At 34.2% G+C, this 16,882-nt stretch overlaps 2 protein-coding genes across 2 annotated transcripts; one reads left to right on the plus strand and one right to left on the minus strand.

Moving 5' to 3' along the window:
• Positions 1-2,715: 2,715 nt before the first annotated feature.
• Positions 2,716-6,856, minus strand: LOC123545199 (uncharacterized). Its single transcript, XM_045331543.2, has 2 exons — positions 6,298-6,856; positions 2,716-5,436 (listed from the first exon to the last, which is right to left on the minus strand). The coding sequence occupies exons 1-2, from the start codon at positions 6,636-6,638 to the stop codon at positions 4,098-4,100; spliced, it is 1,680 nt and encodes a 559-aa protein (XP_045187478.2). The 5' UTR covers positions 6,639-6,856; the 3' UTR covers positions 2,716-4,097.
• Positions 6,857-10,181: 3,325 nt separating this feature from the next.
• On the plus strand, positions 10,182-16,099 carry LOC123545828 (neo-calmodulin-like). Its single transcript, XM_045332136.2, has 6 exons — positions 10,182-10,663; positions 10,853-10,883; positions 11,571-11,714; positions 12,153-12,266; positions 13,577-13,702; positions 15,650-16,099. The coding sequence occupies exons 1-6, from the start codon at positions 10,544-10,546 to the stop codon at positions 15,676-15,678; spliced, it is 564 nt and encodes a 187-aa protein (XP_045188071.2). The 5' UTR covers positions 10,182-10,543; the 3' UTR covers positions 15,679-16,099.
• Positions 16,100-16,882: the final 783 nt, after the last annotated feature.

Raw genomic sequence — 16,882 nt, forward strand, 5'->3', positions numbered from 1 at the left:
GGGAACATTGACTAGCCTACTTTTTCATCAGGCTATATAAAGTTTGAATCTCCACACAAGCATCAAACTGGAATGACCAGTTAAGTTGGTTATTAGTCAGAAATTCTCCTTTGATTTTTTTACTCGAAATAAAAGTTTTTGAAAAGTAAAACCATTGAATATTAGTGCCTTGAAATCAACAGACAAATATTACACAGGGTATAACGTTTGAAACGTAACTGCTGAATTCATTGCAGCAATTCTCCAAATAAGACATACGATAAGAAAAATATCATTTTACTTTCTGATATTAAAAAAAGAAGAATAATTATTGCTGTTTTATCAAACATAAAATTAGAACTAGAAATCAGACTGAGCTTTGGGCAGCAAATTTACGGTGCGTACAAAGAAAAGAATAACAGTCTTTGACGTCTGTACAGGTCAGATAGTCTAACAAATAAATTGAGAATGGAAATAAGTTCCAAGAAATTACTACTGCATTGTGATCTTAATATTTGTTTAAAAATTGACACTTTACATATATATACATGTATATATAAGGGAGACAACACAGAATAACACTTGTCTGAAGTCAGTCAAGAGTCTTGTACCTTTATGAAAGGTTCTGCCAGAATCGATATTTGGCCGACGATTGGCGTTTTAACTTAATGCATATTAAATACCTGTATAAATTTTATTAAAGTATAAACGGTGACATTTAACTTCAATAAAAAGTTTATTACACTAAAATATGATGCAATCACTTGACTTAACGATATTCTAACAAAACGACCAAAATAGCAATGATTAGTAAAATCAACATCAATATTTGATGACCGTCTCTGTTAGTTTACATCGTCCATAGACTGGATTAGGTTGCCTTGCCAGCTGAACTTACAACATTGCATGAAAAAAGAAATTATATCAAGAAAATGTAATTGTTTATATCTAGAATTTTAGGGCAAAACGTTGAAGAAAGATAACGTAACTTGTAATTTTGATTGCTTTTCCAACGGTTAAAATAAATACTATAAACAGAAACTAATACATGGCAAATAAAGAAGATGTCATGGCGGAGCTAGTTGTGATTGCACCTATCAATCTATCAATCTTTACCTAGTTAAGAATTCAAAACAAAAAACAATAAGAAGCAATAATGGGTGCGGATGAAGTACAAATGTATGTCTTGTTTTGGTAATTCAATTTCAAGCTAACTTAAGATCCATCTATATCATCAATGTCAAGTACCTGACTCATGAATATCAATCAACATAAACCTCATGTAGTCTTCTGTTTGAAACTTAAAGGTAAACATTAAGGTCATACTACTTGACGTTTTCGACAAATTGCTCAAACAAACCTAGTAACGGTCGAATTATTTAACAAAAGCGAGTTAGGAAGATTTGCGGTTGTCCATTAGACGAGTATAAGTAGGTCCCTTCATGTAATAGCACTAAAAAGTCGTCAAACATATTGCTGTTGGATTAACTATAGCTTACATTATACTGATTTGATTTCTCCTTCAGTATATACATGAGATCATTGTAGTACTGCATACTTTATATATATGAAAACCACCTCATGTCACTTATTTTAACATGTTTTCTAATCAATACCCTCTCAAAATGCTATTATGAAAACTGCTGTTGGCCAATTACAAGATAGAACATAAGTGTTTGCACTGCGTAGTGAAAGTCATCAAATCAATTTTCTTATTGTTATCAGCAAAACAAATTTAAGCAAACAAATGTAACCACTTCACATTTGGCACCAGTAAGTCATTTCCTATTTACTGGACAGGCCGATATACCTTACAGAGATGTCAGGAAGATTATATTCGATTTGATTTTCGTAATTTCACAATTGTGAAAATGCTGTCAGGAAGTCGCAGAAATATTGAGATTATTTCTAGGTTAGCAGCGTTGCAGAAATGATCCCGGCGCACCGTTCTCAGGATTATATGTACTAATATAGCTTTGCAGTAGTGTTCTTAAGATATCTTTTTCTTCATGGTAGAGTATGTACACATCACTAATTATATTGTTTATGCCAGAGTTTTGCCTTACTACTCTTAGCTGTACACAGTCAATTTATCTTTCTGTCACATGTTTTGATACTGGTGATAGGTTATGCAAGGAACATGTTGGCTGTTAGCGAACATACTGACTGGAGTTTTTCGCTTACAACTACACCTCCAAAGAAATATCGAGACGTTTGTTTATCTTACTTTCTTAAATATCTGAATATAATATTTTTCTAAGCAAAGAAAAGAAAATACAAACCAAACAATGATCCGGCTGTTTAGTGATAACACGTTTGATTGTCAATCCAGAGGTCCGGAGTTCGAATCTTGGTTCAGGCACTGGGTATTTCTGACATGTCTTGAGTGTCTCCCATCCAAGTGAGAGGTCAGTATAAATTCCTCCAGGGAAGATATATTTACTGGGTAGGATAAAGAAACAGGTTGTCTATTCACAAAGAGTAAAACTAGTTATCCGGGCATGCCCTCTCCCTAACAAACACTATCTTAAAATACATATATCAATGGCTAGAAAATACTCAAAGCGGAAATGAAAAAGTGGCGATGAAGTAAGCTTAGGCCAGCATTTTTTTATTTTCTGTTTTACCGGAGATTATTTTTTAAAAGTCGAGTCGGGTTGTGGTGGAGACAAACAATACAAATCAAAACGACAATTTCAGCAGTTGACCAAATCAATAAAACAATATCTAAAAGAGTACATGTATATTTTTTGTTTATTTTTGTACAACCTAGAAAACAAAAACTGCAAAGCTTAAACAGCATTCACACTAACAAATAAACTTTTCTGAACTGTTTATATCCATTTTATATGTGCAGCTTGTATGCATGATACCAATTTTGTAAACGTGTCAGGAAGTGCAGTTATAAGCTAAAACCTAATCAGACTCAAGCCTGCAAAGAGTAAGAGCTTGGGTCTTTAATCGTTTTTGCACTAACAACATTATAGTAGAACTTCACTTAAAAATACTTTGATTCCTTTTATAAACTGTATTGAAAAGGGACTAGAATTTCACATCAGTAAAAATATCTTAATTTTTCACTGTGTTGCCATTATGTGTAGGAGACCGAAACATAATCGTTTGCCAATGTTATAATTTCTATTTATCTTTCATCTTATTGTGTTTTTCACCAAGGTTATGTTATATAATGTGTTTTTAATCATTCTGCTCTTTAGAAATAATGGACTTAAGGAAATAGTTTTTCATTATAAATTCTACAAAGTTGCCGTGTTACATTGGTACACTGCATAATGTTTATCACATAAACATTAATAAATATGCTACAAAAGTGTAGATATGCAATGATTATTTTAGGTCTGCGTCCTGAGTCCTATACGCACACAATTTGCCGGAGATGAATGTCATGTCACTTTTCGTAGTGATTTTTCCGTGGTTAACAGTATTGGCTGCTCTAATTTCAACTTAAATCAAATCCATTTACAGTATTTGTTATCTCTGCCAACTTATATTAAACTTATCTCTTAACTTATCAATTTGCTTATTTAATTTCGCACATGAGATATCTTCATGCTTGACGCCATTTTCAATGCATCTTTTGACCTGGTATCTACCCTACAGTGATTTTTTTTTATTTTTGACAATAGACAGTCGGCGGGTATAATTAAATTTTGTTTTTATTTGTTTTATCAACAAATTAAGTCGTCACTCCAGTAAATCAGAAAATAAAAAATGTTGGTCTTAATCCGTCCAAGTGTAGACCTTTTCCAGCAAAAACGAAGTGTGAACATTTAACTGTAGACAATGGTTTTTTTATGCCTTATTCTATATCAACACAATAATACCGTAAAACTGCAAAACCAGAGTAACACAGTATTAAAAATTACAAAATGCATAAGGGTACAATATGTCGATATTTGCAATTTCGCTTTGCCTCACAACAACATACTTTAAATGCTCTGTGGTTCGACCCATACCTTAGCTTAGTATTGTTAGTATTTCAGGCCCTTCGGGATCATGGAGTTCATTCAGTGTTAATTCAACCCCGCTTAAGTCTGTGCCAGACCTATCATGAACAAACACAATCATTTTGAGTACATTATAGCAATCTGTAATTATAGTCATACATTCTTTAGAGAGAACAGTTTGATTCTGTCACATTTGTGCATAGTAACAACAAGGGCGTGTTGGTTTGATAGATAGCACAGCGATATGGGATTTAGCACTCCGTCTTTTGCTGACAACAGATATTTAACAAACTTCCCATCCATATTAAAAAGTGCGATGTTATTTGTCTGACATCCACCTATGCACAACTTTGTGTCTTCAATGAAACAAATCCCTTGCTGATTTTCCAAATCTTTGTTTTTGATAATGGTTTGGAGCACAAAGTTTCTATCCATGATAATCAAACCACGTTTATTATCAGTTATATAAAACAAGCCTCTGCTCGTGCTTGAAGCAAGCTCCGTTGGCATGGCAAACTGGTCAAAGTATGACCGAAGGTGGGTTCCATGTAGGTCATAAACCTCAACACTACCTGGCATATGATTGCCACCACAGCACATGAACAGCTCTTTATTGAAGTATGAAATACCCCTACACCCTTTGCCTACAACAAACGATAAAGTTCGAACCATTGGTTTGCCTACGAAAACGAATTGGACCTTCGAATTTTCCATTGTAACCGCTACAGTATTAACTCCTATGTAGCAAGAAGAATATGGCTCAGCATTTAGGTCCAAGAAAGAGGTAACACAAAAACTTTCATCTAGCTTTTTCATCCTGCAGTTTGCAGTGTCTGTGATTATCATTCCGTCATTCTCAATTTCACATAAACTTCTAATCATAGGGATATTTGCATCTTCTGGAATTCTTACACTGAATTCGCTGGCAAACTTTGCTGAGGAGACATTACATTCCTGAGACAATACTGCCAAGGACGTAGTCTCGTCTAATATCTTTCTTACGTTATAATCGAAATGTAACGTACACAAATTTCGTTTTAACGTTCTTTGTTCCATCTCTTTTAACAGATCAACCCCAACGGAAGCAATATTTTTGCCTATCTTTAGTTGAACGAACATTTCTGACTCATTTTTCTTGTCAACGTTTTCAAGCAGCTGGTCATGCCTTCGCAAAGATTCAGTTGTATTATCTACCTTTTCCATGCTACGTTTTAATACATTCTTTTCACTCAGAAATTTAGTTTTTATATTATCTTTGAGATGACTTTCCATTTTATCGAGGTGTTTGTTAATCTTCTCCCGGAAATCACGGATTTGCTTTAACAGACCTTTCTTCTCATCTTTCAAAGTCTGAAGATGATTCTGTATTTCTTGTTTAATGCTTGATAAGTTTGTCTGGATATCTTTAAGATCAACCTCAAATTTCTTCATTTCAGCGCTACTCCTGACGTCTTTTGCTGCTTCAGGCAAATAAACCATCCCCTTACAATTGCTGAAATTAAATCAAGAATATCTTAGTGAAGAACAGGGGTCTGTTTAAAAAACTTCGCACGATTATTAGTTTACGTACTACCTGTGACATGAATTCATAAATAAACGTTGAAGAGACGATTTACGAAAATATTTGTCAAGAACAAAATACTGTCGTAAGAGTTTCGCTGATACAGCTTAAGATGATTTGATTGCAATGTAGTGTAATAATTATATTTTTGTTCATTATAGAGATAGGTCATGATACTAGAAGAATGATAAAATGACCCTCTTGAAATAACTAAATGTTAATAATTAATGCGCTCTTCAGTACACACACGAAAGCCTCCCCGTCTTTTTTCCATAAAATGATCAAAGTGTTGTTTCATTTATTTGTTTAAACATGTAGCTGCCTGTACAGATAGTCTACCAGCAACAGAAAAATATCTGACCTTCAATAATTACAAAAAGACAAAGTAAAGATATACATATCTCTTTAGCAAGTCTGTTTATAATGGTAGGAGGCGATCATGATTTTCATCTATTGATAATTTATGATATGGCTTAGTCTGTAGTTGTCGCATGACCGCCGACCTATGCATTTCGCTCCAATTGTGAAAGTGTGTACAATGTTTAGTAAAGTGTCACATGTATAACTGTACAAACAGTATATACATATTCTAACACATACAGTTAAAACTAAAGAAAAGCATTTGTTTATAATACGCTCAGCCAAATAAATAGGGGTTTTTTTTCGCGATCTAAAACATGTACTACCTTTTTTCCGTTCTACCTATAGATAAATAAGAGAGATAATTTGTATTCAAGATTTTTATTACGTGCGATTTGGCTTACAAAATGAAAAGTATGAAATAAACTATACCTATGTTCCAGTGTAACACAAGTAGCACAGCAAACAGCATCGTGCAATTTACAGAAGACATCGAGCAGTTTTCCAGAATGTCTGCCGCACCTTTGGTTAGGCAGTGCCTGTCCTTTTCGTCCGTCTTTAAAATACTTGTCGTGTAGCTGATGCATTTTCATAGCACCAAAACGATTGTGTAGTTTAACACAGTCTTTACATAAATTCTCATCGCACTCTACACAGTATTTATCTGCTTTAATAAACTTCCCTTCTTTATCACAAGCGCCGCACGTGAACTCGTGCCAGTCGTCAGAGCCTTCATTTATGGTGTCGCTTAGCGTTGCTTTCGCGTTCGCCATTCCCTTTCATTCTATGGACGCATATATCACAAGTCTATAGAAATCAAACTCAGTGCATCAGCTAATCTCAAAAACGGATATGTTTATTTCTCACTATTGTTGATAGCATCTCATTTCGTATCATCTTATAAATATCCTGAAAAGAAAGTGTTTACTTTCCCATACACTAGTAATTGTCACGTAAAACGGAAATACTGACTCTTTGTGACATTGCTCTTCGGTTTGTTTATCTTATTTAACTCGTGTAAATGCAGTTCTGCACGTTTTATAAACTGGTAGTGAGGTGTAACGTAATCTATCCGGTAAACATAGAGTTATGCATGATAGCCCTTTTTAAATGTTGCCGAGTATTAAGTGTTAAGCAGTTAGTACTACCGACCTTCTTAACGTTAATTTTGACACTGAATAGGTTTTGATTTAAAATAATTTAAAACAATAACATAAAATAAGCAGGAAAGTAAGGCCTCCATTGACAGTTAGAGAATCTTGAAAAGTCACACACAAGAACCTATACATTTTATATCACCATATGACTGAAAATAGGTAAATCTACAACTATGAAAACTTTCATTAAAATCAACATTGTGGAACTTTTTCTATATGCGACATGTCAGCAAAAGAGCAATTTTCCATTGAAGCCGAGTGTGAATATTAACCTGGGGACAGAAATTATCAACTTAATCTTATTGGCTGAGTTTTCCTTGAAACTAAGATGCTTAGACATATATGGTCATTTTAGAATAATAGTAGTTTCAATTCATATTCTTTTTAATTAACATGTTTCTGTCGTCACGCTTAGTATCTGTCGCACAATACTGCTGGATATTTACATGGCACGTGTTAATGGCAAATTTACTGCTTCACCAACATGTCATGCCACTTCAAAAAATCTACATACAAAACTGGTGATAGACTACAACTGTATATGTCTTTGAAATAAATGTTCATCAGAATATCATACTATTTTCTCCTGTCTGCGTGTGCCAAGAAAGTGTTGTGTTTTCAATTTTGTGATAAGGATTATTAGTGAAATGTACCAAAAAAACAAAGACAAATATCAAACAGGGAATGCCACGTACCAAAATCGTAGCCTCCCCAAAACGAAACCCACAGCACGCAGACGTGCACACCACAAACACACACACACATACACACGCACACAACAAAGCTAACACACGAGGACAAAACGAACAAACAAAGGAACACACACACATACACGCGCATACACACAAAGCCTACACAAGAGGACAAAACGAACAAACAAAGGAACACAGTGGGGCACCGCCTTGGAACGGTCAGTGGCAAAAACACCACTGGGGAGCTTAAACCGGTTTATGGTGCGCACCCAACCTCACTCTTACCCCACCATGTTCCAAAGACACGGGACAGTGTAAATAAAAGTAATCCCTTCCAGGTGAATCTATAACACACGTAATGGAAACAAAAAGGCATGGCATGTAAACCACAAAAATGCTCGTGTATAAAAAGATAAAAAGCAAACCTTTAGAACAAAAAAACATATGTACTCAATGCCTTTTCAGAAGACAGAGCAACAAGAGAAACACCCTTAAGGGCCCGACGAAACAGGCTAGAAGACAGATATCAAAACAGTTCAGTCCTGGTAGGATTTAAAAACTGCTTATCATAGAGTCCTCCCCCTCTTCCGTCAGACACAATCAAAGAGGGAAGCGTAGTGTCCAACTGTAAAGGGGTTGAACACTAAACAAGTCTGATTTGGTATATACATTTTCCGTGTTTGCCAGCATTTTATTGTATAGCTATTAAAATTAAATTATAACATCGCAATATCTCAAAATGTGCTTACATTCCAAGGTTGATCTTGTACCAACATCCTAGTGGTTGGTCATCTTTTCTTGTTCGATGTTATTAGTGCTTTTATATCGTTTAAAGAAGGCTGGACCGATCGTTCGGCCGTTCAACAGGTCCACAGACTGACTACGTCTGGTGTTCACTATACACTCTTGCTAATAGTTATCTTATTTCAGCGAATCTCTGTTCGTTTTCTGTGTAGTAAAATTTAACTGGTATCCTGTATCTTCAACTTTCTGGTGGACCTAGTTTATTTTGTGCTTATCATCACAGAATTCTGTATTTTCATGTTGCATCCACGCATCTTCGCTCGGACAATGTTTCTCGGTATATGATATATTTTACAATATGCAATACGTTTCATTTAAAAAGTCATGGCCTTGTCCCATATAACCTTGGTTGGTTATTTGATGAACACCTTCCCCTACTTTTAATAAATTCACACTCCTACTCAGAGCTCGTGAATATCAATGGAGCATTTTCAGACCCTTTTATACATTCAAAACCCACCTATAGAGTATTTGCTGGATGGTGCTAGATGAATATTTTCTTTCTGTGATCCTCAGTATTTGCTAATTATATCTATGGTCATAATGTAATAGTTAGCGGAGTACTGCTGCACCAGACATCTGAAAAAGATATTTTAGAAAGAATAATCAAAGTACGTCAAGACAAGTGGTGCGGCAAGGGAGGTGGTAAGTATTAACGTATCAACATACATTGAAATTAAAACCTACCTATTAAGCTGACTTTTTGCAATTTAAAACACGCGAGTAGGTTAACGCACTTAATAATGTCAATCGTATATATACACCAAAAGTTGTTTTTAAATCACAAGGTTAAGTCAATTTATCTGCGTATTAATATAGGTTGCGATTTCGATCTTTTAAACATAGGTTTCTATAGATGAAAAGAAACATTTCATTTACACCATTCATCGAATTTTGAATAGCTATTGAACTTATAGTAGCAGATCATAATTAGATAGAATGATAGAAATATTTACAATTACAGAAAATTTATTTAAATCTAACGAGATTATGTGTAAAATGAATTTAAGTGGAAATGAATTTCCATAAGGATTTGGTACACCTATAAAAGTATTTTTATCCTCCACTAGTATTTTGTGAAAATGTTTGCTGGTAAATAAACACGTAAAACACGTACACTTATACGTGATGCAAATAGTAAACAAAATCAGTCTAACAATAGTCTGCAACGGTCAAAGTCTAAATTTATCGCGTAGTCAAAAAGGATGAAAATAATGCAAAACGAACTTCAGCACAATCGAAACATGAATTTAAATATTTTGAAAGATCAAAATGAACGCATTTATTTTTTAAGATCCCGATGAATGAAATTATTCTCGACAATTAAAGTCATTTGCAGTTTAAGAGGACAGTGCCGTCAGTAAGATATCTTTGATTTTATAGAAGTTATTTTTATCCATTTAATACTTTTATTCAAATATCAGATTAAAGGAGATAAAAGGTAAGAGTAGATTTCTCGGAAGCACAGAGCACCACAAACACAGCCACAGAGCCACGCATTTGCCAAGTAGGCCCACAACAAAAAGAAGGTGTAACGGAAAAACATAGACGGGTTGCTTTAAAAATCCAACAAGTACATTTTAATTTTATGCAAAATATAGAAAAGGGGGGACGGAAGGGGTAGGGGGTAGAAAAGGGGGCGGGGGGTTGAAGGGGAAAGTGAAACAAGGATGGATATTCAAAAGGGAATACTACGTTCCTTAATCACAGTTCAAATGAAAGTTCAAATGCATTAGATTTTGAAACAAAAATAGTCTTGTTAAAATGCGATGGTCTTTTAGGTACAGTACTACATTACTGTCGACATCTAGTCTTTTTTTTCTTCAAAAACATCTGCCTTATTTGCAATGGTCATACGTATAATATTATATGATGTACGTTATTTTCTTGTGCCGGTATCTGACAGCATTAAACTAAATATTTAGTATATCAGTATATGAGTATAGTACAGGCGATGTTTTAAAAATTTTCATAAGAATCATGCGGTAGCCTGGGTGTGATTTTCATTGTTATCAAAATATCAAAATGTCCGATACAGAGGATAATACTTCTCCACGTGGAAGACGAGGCAGACGCTCCATTAAAAGGAAACAAGAGATGATATTCCATATCGATCCGTCTGAAGTCTACCCACCGACAAAACAGGTAAAAAAATCATCAAATTGTACGTTCTAGTTCAATTAAGTTTTTTAATACAGGTTTGCATGTAATATCGCTCTGAAGATTTATGTCAAAACATGTGCTTTAAATCAGTTGATATTAATTAAAGTGTTGAATAAATAGTACATCAATAGTCCTGCAATTGTTTACTTTTGTGTATTTGTATACTTTCAGATTCACCAACTTACTGATTATGAAATACAAGGTAAAAGTTTAAATCCACTCATTGATTTCATGAAATTTTTTATCGTTACTTTTAAGGCCGAAATTTTGGAACATTTCTACATTTTTTACGACTGAAACATTCAGCGGCAGCTAAAATATTTATATGTGAAAATATGATATTTGAGCCGTGCCATGAGAAAACTAACATAGTGTGTATACGACCAGCATGGATCCAGACCAAACTGCGCGGATGCGTAGTCTGGTCAGGCTCCATGCTGTTCGCTTTTAAAGCCTATTGGAATTGGAGAAACTATTAGCGAACAGCATGGATCCTGACCAGACTGCGCGGATGCGCAGGCTGGTCTGGATCCATGCTGGTCGCAAAGCAACTAAGTTGGTTTTCCCATGGCACGGCTCATTTTACGTTAACTGAGCATAATATTCCTAACCTCAATCTAATCTCTATTGGTTTCAATTTGACGAAACAAATTTACAGTAATTGTTATTTATTTCTACATTTTTGAAGTGCTTTTCTTATTATACCTGCATATTTAGTCCTTTGGTCTTTGGTCAAATTATAATATAGAATATTTCATAGTTTCTAGATTTGTTTGTGTTCAAATCGATCTACGCATGTCTGATATTTTCATGTTTTCTATTTTGTCATTTGCAAATATATATTATAATACAATATCTCATTTCAAAGACATCTTTACGTCTATTGCAGCATACAAGGAAGCGTTTTGGAAGTATGATAAAGATGGCAGTGGAACAATTGATGTTAAAGAACTGAATGAAATGTTGAAAAGTATGGGACGCGAAATACCAATTAGCGACGTTCTTGATATTGTCGCTCATTTTGACCAAGATGGTGGGTTTTGTTTTGATACCATTAACGTCTTGTTCTCCTCAAAAGCTTAGCTATTGTCAAGATCTACATTACTTTCATGCTAAATATGTTAACAACACTTTGTTTAATTGTTACTTTTGTGTTTTCGTTACAATTATGCACTTTAAGTATTATAATCATTTACAGCATGATTGTCGACGAAAAGCTATAATTAGTATTTTACAATGCAAGAAAATGTAATAACAAAGTCTACCAGTGAAACATTTATTCAATACAAATTACATTTTCATTCATATAAAACATCTGTCCGGACATGGATTCCAAAATTGTGCAGAAGTGAATCTATTATATCGCCGCCAGTAGCCATAGGTATAAATAACACGCATGTATGTTAAATCGAAATTGATTTCTTAGATTGATCTAGCATACTGAAACATATGACGACAATTTACGTTACAGAGAGTGGTGCTATAGATTTCCCTGAGTTTCTCATATTGATGGCAAATTTAAAACTTGGAAACGAAGACGAAGAATACCTAGAAGCTTTCAATATCATTGATACAGAAAACAAAGGTTTGTCTTATTTCCCAGTCAGATGGGTAGGGTCGTAGATTTTCTCTTAACCCTCTGTAAGTACGTATTGATTCTTGAAAATCGTATGTCTTGAACACATGTACAGTGAAACGATAAGATTAAGATTAAGATTTTAAACAAAATTTCCAGTATATCGTTCACCGTGACGTTAAAGGCATATAATTTTTAAATTTGATATTTTTAGAATCATTAATCTTTATTTGTAAGTTTTCGGTATTGTTATCCTTAATGTGTGCTTTTTTATTTCACACTCGCTCATTTTGTTTGAAAGTTTATGTGAATATAATTGTACTTATTTGTTGATATTTACATTCGCCCTATTCTTTTCCATTGAAAATTATGACGTTCATTTCGTATGAACAGCAAAGGTTACATCATCGCTGCTTAGTGATAACCGACCGCTGTTTTGACGACGTCCGCGTATAGTCAGGGAAAACGTTCCTTAGATGACGTCGCAGTTGTTCCGTCTGGTGATCAGAATGGCCGGGAAGCTAATTTTAATGTTAAATGCCACAAAATATGTGCAATTTATAATATTATCTTGTTTACAAATGGAAAGGAAATATAATGTAAATATAAGAAATGGATTCATGGATTTGCCGATCCTATTCTGTCGTTCATTTCGCATCAACATCGAAAAAAATCATTCCATAACTTAAAACAATTATTACCATTGCTGCAATTTTTGTCTTTTGTCAATGGACCGTATATCATAATGTTTGACATTAACCATATCATTAGCCATTATTAAAAAAGCTTATATTACCCTGATTAAGTCGTCAGCCACTATTTAGAAAAGCCCGTCCGCTTTGCTCAATAGGGAGAGCGCCGATTTATGGATCGCGGGGTCGTGAGTTCGATTCTCGGGCGGGCCGTATGTTCTCCGTGACGATTTGATAAAAGACAGTGTGTCTAAAATCATTAGTCTCCCACCTCTGATTCATGTAGAGAAGTTGGCAGTTACTTGCGGAGAACAGGTTTGTACTGGTACAGAATCCAGGAACACTTGTAAAGTTACATAACTGAAATACTGTTGGAAAAACGGCGTTAAACCCAAAACAAAACAAAAATCTGTTTTGAAATCCATATCAGTTAAAGTTAACAAGGACTGATTATATCACCCTTGCATTGCTAACGTGCAGTTTTCATTTCAGTTGCTTTGTTGTATATGTGGTATCTTCAAATTTCAGCCTTTCAATATTTCAATACTTTGATTAGAATGTATCTACCTGTTTACTTCAAGTTTACTTGGTATTTTCGCATTGGAATGTTTTTATTTGTTACGACAGGTGAGATTGGACATTCAGAGCTTAAAGCTTTTCTGGCCAAGTTGGAATGCAATATATCGCAAGAAGACTTAGATTCCATGATTCGTATGGCAGATACAAAGGGCAATGGAAAATTACATTTTAAAGGTAACATGCATATAGCTGGTGCGAGAATTCATTGCTGATATGTTTTAATCAACAAGCATCGATATCAATAGTTGTTCTTTTCTTCTATTCCATTAAAAATGACATTTCATTGTACAAAATAAAAAGATTTTTTTTCCATGAAACTTTGCTGAAGCTCAATTAACGCTAGTGTCAGAAACGAAAGAATAGATATTTGCGATATTTTTGTTTTAATGTCGTATATTAGGTAATAAAATCCGTATGTTAACTAATAAATTTAAGTTTTATAAAAGTGAAATGCTTGCTCTTTTCAACTTCTCTTTCATTTTTATTTAAACATATTTGCTTTAAACAAAATCAATCACGATACTCCGGTTCAGAATGTACGTGCAATTAAAAGGTTACATTTGACACCTTCAAGTGAACAAAATAAGATTCTCAAACCAGTTGGTTTTGGTGATGAAATCCTTATATAATTATGTCAGATAAACTTGTCTCACATCGCTTGTCCCACATTTATACGTCACAGACTTCTACATATTTCTATGTCTGCTTTGTTTACTCCTGACTTCATATATAGTATACTTCATTAACTTACAGTGTCACCGGTTAACCTTGATGACGTCATTGTTATATGACGTAATTTTATATGACGTCATTGTAACTGTCTTATAAATATGTTTCCATCTATAATGAGTAAATAGTTTGTAGTTTAATACATGGTCTGAACGGTGAAAACAGGTCTGCGTACCACGCAAGATTAGTTGTGGGGTTTGAGATATGTCCTGTTTTGGTAGATCCTTGTTTTTGGACAAAATCTCAACATCGGTTGCGCTTTCTTGAATTCAAAAATCCTACCAATAATACAGGCAGAGCAAAAGGTACACAATTGGGTATAAAAACAAAGAGAAATATCAAACAGGGAATGCCACGCACCAAAAGCGCAGCCTCTTCAAAACGAACCCCCCAGCACGCAAACGCGTGCACCACACACACACACACACACATACACACCCAAAGCTTACACATCAGGACAAAACGAACAACACACACCCTCAAAGCCAACACATAAGGACAAGACGAACAATAAGCATACACACACGCGCGCACACAAAGTCAACACACAAGGACAAAACGAACAAACAAATGAACACAGTGGGGCACCGCCTTGGAACGGTCAGTGGCAAAAACACCACTGGGGAGCTTAAACCGGTTTATGGTGCGCACCCAACCTCACTCTTACCCCCACCATGTTCCAAAGACACGGGACAGTGTCATATTTTAAACAGGCAAAATGAAGTAATTAAAAGCAATACTGTCAATCACCATCATTTTATCAATGTCCGTTGAAATTGCTGTATCTATACCTCCTCTGTTCATTTCTTTAGTTTATTTTTTGTAACAATTTGGTCCGATTCCTTGGTACTGTTCCATCTTCGTTGCTCAGCGCGAGGCATTGAAAGGAAGAGTAACTTACAACTAACTAAGATTTCATTCCCAAAACATAAATGGGTTTTGAGAATTTGTTATCTTATTTTGTTCACTTAAAGGTGTCGTGCTTAACCTGATAAATGCACATACTATAGTATTGTGTTTGTTTAAAGCAAATATACCGCAAAATATTAAAAAGGAGAAGGCAAATCTTCCACTTTTATAGGACTTAAATCTATCATTTGCATGCATACGTAGTGGATTATGTAAGATATTAAATTACTAACTTATATTTTACAATTTTCTGACAGCTCATGGTTTTATCAACATAGCTGTATGAATAAAGAATAGAAAAAAAAGTTATTTTGCTTACTGAAATAGCAAAAATATACATAGATCTAATTATGTTGTTACACTAGAAGCATTTTATGACATAACCTAGACTGTATATGTTGTTGAGTTGACACGATTCACTTACTGTTGATTGTAAGAGCAGTGTTATTTATCATTCTACAAGAACGGAAGTATGTCTTTCAGAATTCGCAGATATAATGAAGGAGATATAACAACAAAGAAAAGACAACTACGGAGCAGTTAGGAAGACTAAACCAGTTACAGTTCTTCACCTTGTATCGCTTATGATTATATTTTCGTTTTGTGTTGTAAAGTAAATTTATAATTTTTCTGTGAGAAAATCTTTGGAAGCATAAAATGCAAACAAGCTTTATGATAGTAGACTTGGTTTTGTTGAGTCTATTCATGAAAAGTAAAGAACACCATAGCACCGGACCTCTATCATAAAAGAACCTTTATGGACTTTATTATCATAAAAGACTAGACTGAGTGCATGGACGAGGAAATATGTTACAATCGCCAACGTTTTTTTACTATTATGATACATGACACATGAATAAATATAGCAAATGTGTTTATACAAGATTGTGTTGCATGTCTTTGTAACTCGTATACAGATAAAAGTAAGTTTTGTACTGATCTTACTATTTTCCAACAAATTGCCTACATAAATAACCAGTCATTTTCATTCCGTCTTTACAGGTATCACATATTTTTATGCATATTCTTTAGTTTCCTCTACCAATGCATTTATTACAAAATAAAACATATGCGCATTGTAGTGTCAGTGTACTATCAAACATGCCTCATAGATATAAACAACACTCTGACTTTATCTTGTACTACTTATATCTCTGATTAAGAAGACATTTTAACTGCTTACTAAATGCAGTTGCTAAACAGGTATCACAAGCACATGTTCTCATGAATTTACTTATAAATTCACTAATATCCCGAGCAGGATCCATGTCTTCCTGTTTTGTTAGAGATTACACAGGTTAATGTTCCAAGTGTTGTTTGAAGGTAACTAAATATTTTATATAAAGCTAGAGTAGAATACATACTTATCTCATTGATAATATGAAGTCTATGAGAAAACACAAGATGTTAATACAGTCGTGTAAATTGCTCTGTCAGTGTGTGAAATCTTTCATACAACACAACATCAGGCAGATTTCTTTGAAATATCAAAAATAAATCTTATCGCATATTTAAAGAATTTCCCACAAATGACAACATACTTATGCTTTTATAACATTTCACTTTATAGAAAATGATACTATGGAAATATAAAACAAAATAATTATTCCATATAACGACACAATATTTTGGAACTATAAAACAAAATAGTATGGGACTAAAAAAGAAAGATCTTCCATATAGAACAAAGTAGTATGGAACTATAAAAGAAAGATC

The sequence above is a fragment of the Mercenaria mercenaria genome, chromosome 1, assembly GCF_021730395.1.
Source record: "Mercenaria mercenaria strain notata chromosome 1, MADL_Memer_1, whole genome shotgun sequence".
Taxonomy (NCBI): Eukaryota; Metazoa; Mollusca; class Bivalvia; order Venerida; family Veneridae; genus Mercenaria; species Mercenaria mercenaria.